Genomic DNA, 9,141 nt, shown 5'->3' on the forward strand with positions numbered 1-9,141 from the left:
CTTGCATGGTACCCTAGGCCAGAAGTACAAGAGTTCGTGTGTGTGTGTGTGTGTGTGTGTGTGTGTGTGAGAGAGAGAGAGAGAGAGAGAGAGAGAGAGAGAGAGAGAGAGAGAGAGAGTGAGTGAGTGATTCAACTAATCCAATACACATCCACACCCATGTTCACCAATCATTCATAGCAAAATCCTACATTCTACAAAGAAAAAGATACCCCTCGCCCTGCAACACCAAAAAACAAAGAAGAACACACACACACACACACACCGCAAAAACCACACCCACTTTGGACCCATGCTCGTCTCTTTTCACGAAGTCGGCCCGAGCCGCTTTATCGCTACAAGGGAGTGCTCCCATGCCGGTTGCTGCTACATCGAACCTCGCCCATATAAGGTGAGAGAGAGAGAGAGAGAGAGAGAGAGAGAGAGAGAGAGAGAGAGAGAATTTTAGAAAGATCATGCATAGCCATGCAAGGCCACGACCTCCACTTCTCCCGTTCCTACTTCCCCTCTCCTCCGAGCTCTGACACCAATCTAAGACACTGGGTATCTGCACATGCAATTCTCCACCCAACCTCGCTATACATAGACTCTTAGCCTGCTAAATATGACACCTCTAAATCGCATGTGAGTTTGGGCCCTTCGCCTGACAACATTCCCCCCATCGCACCTCAGCTGCCCAAGCCAAACCCGCATACACATGATTCTCCCCATTCCTGCCACCTCCCACACTTGCACTGCCCAGAGGCTTGCATGGCCCGTTGCATAGTCGCACGGGCCACTATGATGTGCCTGAGTCGGCATCCCTCTGGGCCGAGTCAGCCTCCCCCAACCTCCACCTCAACTGTCCCGTCAACAACAATGTCCAAGTGTACAATTTTGGGCCGAGTTTACTTTTTAGAGTGTGACATGGGACACTTCAGATCACTCGCACCTCAGTTCTTAGCTGTCGCCCTCATCACTATATGGCACGGCTCTGGCTCAGAGGGGATCTAGGGCCCAAATTTGGGGGGCGAGGCGGTTTTAATCTAGGTCGTCGGATCATGCAGTGAACTGGGGGTGAATTAAGGGTGACTAGGGGCCGGTAAACTAGGGGTGGGTGAACTAGGGGCGGGTAAACTAGGGTGTGATCATGTGCCAGTGCCAACATGGGCATCGACGCGCGCTAGCGTGGTGGTAGGGCATTCATGTGGCAATTGAGACGTCCCGGGCTCACAACCCACATCCCGCGAGGTGGGTCGAACGAGGGGGGTGAACTAGGAGTGAACTCGGGATGCCATTTTTGCCCCGAGTTCACCCCTAGTTCACCGAGTCGACGAACGACTGAGATTGCATTGTGATTTCCGCTTCTCTTCCCCACCATAGACCCCCCCTAGCTGGAGCCGTGACATATAGTGACGAGGGCCGCCGATCCCACGTTTAAACGTTCTTAAACTGGCCCCAATGCCACTATTCAAGAGGTACTTTAATTCTTTTTAATTCTACGGTATCCTTGGTTTAAGCTGAGGAAGAGTTAAGATGAGTTAACCTTGGTTTCAGATAGACGCTGAGTCCTGCATTTTCGTGATTTTACGCTTGCATGGTACCCTAGGCCAGAAGAGCACCTCATAGGAGTACAACAGTTCGTGTGTGTGTGAGAGAGAGAGAGAGATTCAGCTAATCCAATACACATCCACACCCTGCATGTTCACCAATCACTGTCGTAGCAAAATCCTACATTCTGCAAAGAAGAAGATACCCCCCCGCCCCGCAACACCAAGATTAAAAACAGCGCGCGCGCGCGCACACATACACACACCCCAACAAACACCCAAATCCTCAACACAGTACAGCATTCCTCAATGGCTTTTACTGCAAGAATGAGAGGTGATCCTTGGCCCTTTGATGAAAACTCTGATGAACCATGCAGGACTTGCCTTCCGTGCATAGTGCGGTGCCATGAGGTGCATCGAGTGTGGTCGCATGACCGTTTCGACGCCTGCCCAAAATGTGCATCGGCTTGCAACTCCAACTTTAGTATACCCTTTTTCTTCAAGTATGTTGATGTCTCAATGGAAAGCACCTACTACAAATCAGCTATGGTGAGCATGAACTTCTTCTCTGTTGGATCTCTCTATTTTCAATATTTCCTGTTTGGCCTTTACATGCATGTGTGTGCGCGCAAATTCCAAATGATGCATTTGATGCTAAGATTTTGTTACATTCACTGTCCATGCCATCGTTTGTTCATTATCAGGAAGTGCCTCTCAACTTTGCGAACGCCCACATCTCAAATTCTGTATGTCACGTGGAACTAGAAGGCCCGCGTCGACGACGACTGTGGATCATCAAAGTGAAACACCAGGCAAAAGAGTGCACATTAGCACAAGGCTGGAAAGACTTTGCTGCTGGTCATGACCTAGCCAGAGGAGACGCCCTTCTCTTTCAACTCATGACCTCTTCAGCTCACAGCAAACATCGCCATTTTGTCGTGAAAATCTTCAAACAAAGTCCTGTCATACCTGCAATAAATCCTCGACCAAACCCGTCTTTAAGCTTGCATCCGCACAAAGACACGCGCCTGAAAGTAAGCACTAGTGTGGAGTGTGGTAGCCTTCATAAGACACTGAATGCAGTGAAGGAAGATGAGGAATTGCCGGTTGCGACGGTAAGTGAGCCGAAGCTTACGGAGAAAAATATGGAGATCAGTGCCATGCTTCAGGAAGATACTAAGCTAATTAGGAATGTGTTCGAACATGACGAGAAAGACACTGAGTGCCATGCAGACATGTACACACCTAACATGGGCTTGGTTGGTGACGGCCGAGAACAAAAGCGAGCCAAGACTTGCAGTAACAAAAGTGAGCCAGATGTAGATTCTCCTGTCAAAAGCCACAAGAATGCAGGCGAAGACTCATTTGTGAGCAAGCCAGAGCATAGCATGAAAAGTGTGGATCTCAAGGCTGATGTGTCCACGCCTAGCGATGAAGAAATAGAGCCAATTGCAAGCGTGCACAAGTATGGTGAGGCCAGCAAGAAGCTGACCAAACCCGCGCTGAAAACGGACTCAATCAAGAAAAGCGAAATGCATTGCAAGTGTCATAGCCCCAAAGATGAGCCAACTGTAGACTCTTCTTCTCATGAAAAACACAAGAATAATGCCAATATTGTCGCCCCCGGAAACACTTATGTCAGAAGGAGGACGGCAGTCGAAGCGATGGCAAAGATAGCAAGCTGTTATAATATGAAAAGCTCCAACAGTAGCATAACAAAGCCTAGCGTCAAGTCTTTTGAAAACACATATGTTGAAAGAAAGGCAGCATTGACAGCCATGGCCAAGATAAACAAATTAATGCTCAAAGAGGATCATGAGCTGAAGGAGAACCAGCGGCAGTTTGCCCGAGCACATCATAGCTTCCCTCAGCAGCCCACCTTCTCAAAGATAATGTGTACCACCAGTGTGACACCGCCCTTTCTATTGGTAAGCTCTTCTCTGATAGCTCCAACTAAAATAGCATTTGAGCATTGCATGAGTGCAGATGCATGGGCACGTGCGTGCGCAAATGCATATGTGCTTGTGAGCTGTTTTCTTCTTCTATATGTATTGGTGTATTTTGCTACGAGTCATGTATTTTTTTTGTCTATTTTGATTTAATCTGTGCTTTGCGTGTTCTTTCTCTCACTCAAAAAAATTCAGAAAGATGTCCTTTCTTTGGGGGGGGGGGGGGAAGTGGGGCGTTGGCAAAGCTTTCCAAGAAACCTGCAATATCTATGCTTCTACTGTTTAAAGCTGTTGCATACTTAAAACTGATGTGAGGACATGTGCATTGCAGTGTATACCACGTAGCTTTGTAAAAGATTTCATGAAGCAAACAAACAGAGAATCATGTTTCAATTTTATGCTGATGTCCGAGCAAGCTTGTGCAAAGACAATAATGGAGGGCAGACAGGAAGTAGCCGCCGGTGGCAGGCTTTCATGGCCAGCACACTGCATCCGCAATGCTAATGGGGGTATGGTGATGAGTAGAGGCTGGAGAGAATTTGCATGCACAAATGAGCTTCAGGTGGGGGATGTCTGCATCTTTAAGCTAATAAATCCCTTCACTTTCGTGATACATATTGTTCGTCATATGGAAAATAAACACCCTGTAGCTACCAAGGATTGTATCCTTGTGCCATAGACGTCAGCCATGTGGTCGGCTCTATGGTTGCATTGTTGTTGCCACAATACCAACAACACAACCCATGCACGCAAGCAATACACATGAAAGCCCCAAATCTATGCATAAGTGTTTGAACTCTGCAATTGAGGCTGACTTGAAGGAGCCATAGCTGACTGAGAAGTAGAGGCCTCCCTCAACTCACTTTTTGGTAAAACCATCTCTTTTGAAGCCTCTTATAAGCTGATCAGAGAAAAGCTTTAAGTGTACATAGGCATTTCTGTTGATAGATGGCTCGTCGTGCATCTTCGCAAGCACAAGCTTGATAGCCACTACAACTATATCCCCCAACTATGGTATGTCGTATAAATCAATTTTGGCACTCGTGTTGGCTATATATATATAAGGCTAACTCAGAATATGTGTGCATTTCTTGTCAACCCTGAGGTCCTTTGGGAGAGATTGTTCCCAAAAAGTGAGCTCTCTCTCTCTCTCTCTCTCTCTCTCTTCGGATTGTTCCTACAATGTTAAAAACTTCTCCCCTTTATCTCCCTCTTTAATGCACTAACAATTTCAATCATCTCTCTCTCTCTCTCTCTCTCACACACACACACACACACTCACACACACACACACAACCATTCTATGCATTAGAAAGACGGTGCACTTGACACCATGTCTCTATTGTGCATGCAGGCCAATGTTGGTGCATTCGATACGATGATTGCATTGCGGTTGCCCGGACGTACTCAAATATACACATACACAACACAACTGAACATCGTATTTGAACATCACTTGTGCAATAACATGCCACCATTTACAAAGAGCTGCACCACAATAACATGACAACTAAAAGGAGTAGCATAAATCACCGATCTGTCCGGGCTTGCATGATTGGGATTCCACGGTTCCTGTTTGGGCTTAATGAATGCTTCATTAAGGGGTGCCGTGACTCAGAGAGCCATGGTTTAATTTGCACAAATTGCAGGTCTGTGGGTAACCCATTTCAAATCGTTTGAAATCACTTCAAGTAGACGTTCATACCCATTCCAATTCGTTCAAAATCTCCTCAAGCAGACACTTGAGCTGATGCTTGAAGAGACTGCTCGCCATTGCGACCACTAAGCCACTACAATGCCAGATATCCCTAGAGCAGTCGTACGAGCTTTCAACTTGTGTGCTTTCATGACCACCGTGATGCGATAGAAAGCATAGACATCACATGCAAGACTTAGAACGGACACTGCATAGTTAGGGTTTGATAACCAGCAGAACATCCATGAACCATAACAAAGTAAACCTGCCTCATAGAACTGATGACGACGACAATGCAGAGGTACCTGGTGCTCCTGCACTTCAAACGATCAATAAGTGCCCTACCAGACTACCAGTCCAGCTCCGTGGGGATGATGCATCCCTTCTCAGTTCTGCTCGTTAATTCTTAAATCCTTCTGGTAGCAAGGGTGGGTTCAAGTCCCTCAAACTACAGGGTACGGGGTGACGAGGTGCTGGCTGTGTTTTGCCTGTGCTGGTCAATTATGAGCACAGATGGGCGCAATCCATAGTGGCAAGAAAGAGCTACCTGCAGCATAAGCTTCGACGTAATCGGCCACTTCAGTACAGGCGTAGATCCTCGGGACTAAAGGCCTCTTCGTTGAATGAAGCCTCTCTCTCTCTCTCTCTCTCTCTCTCTCTCTGCATCTTTGTTTAAGCCAAGCCCCTTACTTGTTCACTGTATCGTGGAAGGTGCTAATAACATCTTCTAGCAGAGAGCAGCCTGTTGGCGTAGTTACCATGGTAAGGATCTGCTGCCCGATTAAGGGTCTTATCCATTTCCTAGTCTGTACGTGTGTGCGCGCGCGCACGCGCTTTCGAGGAGACACGTCGGGCCACTGCATCTTCGGGGACGAGATCAAGCCATGAAGGGAGAAGAACAAGTGGGGGTAGCGCCAAGTGAAAGGAGGACAAAGATGAAGCATGACAAGCCTCCCATGGAGCCCTAGATGGAAAGGAGGACAAGGGCTAAGCATGACTGCAAGCCTCCTTGGAGGGACAATAATTCCCACATTGCGACTTACCTCAACATTATGAGCTTCTGTGAGGGAGGCACTGCATACCTAGCTAGGTATGATTGGGGGCAGGGGGTTGGCGGCATACCTAGCTAGGTATGATTGGGGGCAGGGGACCGCTAGCCCGGTTGGGTGGGGGGGGGGGGGGGGTCCCTTGCCCCCAAACCTACTTAGTTAGGTATCAGGTGCCTCTCGAGCAGAAGCTCATGATGTTATTCATTGTATGAAAAACACTCGAAAAGACTCCATTTTCCTACATGAGAAAATTTCTAAATCTTCTTGTGACAGATGCAAAGAGTGATGAGGACATCCCTTTGTTGTCCTTGCATAAAGGATCATTGCCAAAGCCGCACATATGAGATAGGTAGGCCTGGGTTTACATTGCTACTAGTGCCTTTGGGGTCGGTATGCTATTTTCTTGTTTTTGTATACACGAGCTTGCCAAACCAGTGAAGCCTATTGAAGACCTCAACTCCCAAGTGATGGACGATGACTACCTCGTGGGTCCCCTGATGATTCTTGTACTGCCTACCCGTGCCGCACCTTGGTTTACATTGCTCACCCTAGTTTACATTTTACTTAACTCTTTGCTCCCATGCTTGTAAGCCATCCTCAAGAAGCCAAAGAGGAAGACATGCTGTGATGCGAAGAGTACGTGAGGGCTACGAACGTCATGTGAGGATTCTCTCTCTCTCTCTCTCTCTCTCTCTTTGCGCCCGGGTTTACCTGTAGATGCTTGAGTTTATTTGTGCGTGCTTGGGTCTATATTTACGTGCACAGGTTTATTTGTGTGTTTCATTCTTTCTCTATGTTAATAACATGCTTGGCTTTCTTTCTTTTATGTTTTCAGAGACGTATCAGAGGACGTGCTTTTGGGAGCGAGGAAGGAATGCTATAGGGTTGGTTGACTGCAAGTATGCTACACAGAGGTTGCTATTGACACTAAGGTTTATATTGATACACAGTCTACTATTCACGTCTTTTGGTATTTTGCTTGTGTTGTTGATACAAAGTTAGCTATTGACACACAGTTTGGTTGCTTCATCGGGTGTAATGATACAACAGTATCTAATGAATGTTTTTTTCCTTGTGCAAAGATCAATTTGTTCACATGTAACCTAAGTTTCAGTCTCTAGCTATGTGTGTGTGTGTGTGTCCGGATTTGCACATGCCCGAGTTTACTTTGCATCTCTCTCTCTCTCTCTCTCTCTCTCTCTCTCTCTCTCTCTCTCTGTGGGTAGGTCTCTAGATGAGCATGCGTTTACATTTACACATGTTGGGTTATAACATGAACTCCTTTCTCTTTCAAAGCCTATATACAAAAGGAGTGCTATATTTTGAAAATTGTGTTTCTAAATTTGCACCAAAGGTGTCTCTTATCTGCACCAAGATTTCTTCCATAAGGTATATACAATTTCTTTCAAATGTGGAGAATAAATATTTTGAAAGAGTGTTTAATGAATGGAGAGTGAGCAATAACTTTGAATTATCTATGTTTAGAGGCTTCATGGTATACCAAGTAAACTCTAATTGGATTGCAATGCGTATAATGTATATTGGGGGTGCAAAGAATAGGAGTTTTAGGTACCTTTTTCCTTGCTAGAACATTAATTCTCTCCATAATGATGGGTTCATTTTGATCTGTTGATATTTTGAAATTTTTTTTTTTTTGCAATATGTTTTCATGTTCAAGCTTTGTTCAATTAATAATCCTGTTAAGTATGGAGCGTGATTTACCTCTTGTAATATCTAGTATTAAAAACGCATATTTGTAAGGTCTCAATTATGAGGAGAAGGCATCGTGCGTAAAGAGAAATCACTCGTCGAAAAATGCCCAATCTTCGTCGAAATATTCTTTTTCCTTGGAATATTATGGTCAGACGACGGTTGAAAAATGATCGATCGGTTGGTCGGTTGTCGATAGTCAATGGTCGATGGTCGGTGGTCACGGTCAATGGCTAGTGGTCGAATTCAATGGCAGGTAGCCGATGTCAAGGCCGACTTGTCTTCTCGAAAGCGGTCACACATGGGCACATTGGAAAGTCCAACTTGGACTTGTCTACACAAGGATAGCTACATACGGTTGCCTCTCATGAGAGGGCGATCTTTTTGGTTTATAAAAGGAGGTCTCTTCTACACACAAAATGTATTGTTGTGCATTGTGAATTTGATGAAACAAGGTGTATGCGAGGTGGTGATAGTGAAGCAGGGAGGAAACTCTATTAAGGGTATAATCCTTTTGTAACCTACTTCTAATTTGAAATAGTAAAGCCATTGAGTGGTTACTTTTTCGTGGATGTAACCCACATTGAGTGAACCATGTATATCGTGCTCTCTTTCTTTTTCTCTCTCTTTAATCTTGTGTGAAAAAATTATCTCTCTCCATATTAAGTAAACTACTCTAATATCTACTTAGCTACGTCCTATTTCCCAACAACTAGTATCAGAGTGAGGTTTGCTCGTAGCTAAAGTATCTCAAGAAAAGGAACTGAGTGGGAGTAATGACGGAGGAAGGTAAGCTCACGATTGAGGAAAACTACCAACATCGCAAGATGCAAATTGAAGACTACCTCTATCAGAAGCACCTTTATTTGTCACAAAGTGGTTTTGCAAAGAAGCTCGCAACGATGGCATATGAAGCATTGATTTTTCTTGACCGAAAGGCATTAGGAACAATTCGGCTAAGCTTGGCGTCAACGGTGGCCTTCAATGTTACGGAGATAAACACTACAAAGGACTTGATGAAGTCACTTGATGGCCTTTAGGAAAAATCATCGGCATCCTAAAAGGTATTTCTCATGAAGTACTTGTTCAATCTAAAAATGAGAGAGAATGGTTCAACTATAGAACACCTGAACGTCTTTAACACCAACATAAGTCAACTTCAATCGATGAAGGTCAATTTTCACGACGAAGTGCGAGCCCTTATACTA

General features: G+C 45.3%; 1 protein-coding gene across 3 annotated transcripts; it reads left to right on the forward strand.

Annotated features, from left to right (window-relative positions):
- Nucleotides 1-1,578: 1,578 nt before the first annotated feature.
- Nucleotides 1,579-7,298, forward strand: LOC147450816 (uncharacterized). 3 transcript variants are annotated; one of them, XM_086520810.1, is made up of 4 exons: nt 1,579-2,078; nt 2,234-3,457; nt 3,810-4,040; nt 7,059-7,298. In XM_086520810.1, exons 1-4 carry the CDS (start codon nt 1,839-1,841, stop codon nt 7,104-7,106), a joined length of 1,743 nt encoding a protein of 580 aa, XP_086376936.1. In that variant the 5' UTR covers nt 1,579-1,838; the 3' UTR covers nt 7,107-7,298. The 3 variants fall into 3 exon arrangements, with proteins under 3 accessions (XP_086376936.1, XP_086376938.1, XP_086376935.1); XM_086520812.1 differs by lacking the exon at nt 3,810-4,040; XM_086520809.1 differs by lacking the exon at nt 7,059-7,298 and having other exon boundaries at nt 3,810-6,139.
- Nucleotides 7,299-9,141: the final 1,843 nt, after the last annotated feature.

This window comes from Adiantum capillus-veneris, chromosome 9 (assembly GCF_014529385.1).
Source record: "Adiantum capillus-veneris isolate H3 chromosome 9, ASM1452938v2, whole genome shotgun sequence".
Taxonomy (NCBI): domain Eukaryota; kingdom Viridiplantae; phylum Streptophyta; class Polypodiopsida; order Polypodiales; family Pteridaceae; genus Adiantum; species Adiantum capillus-veneris.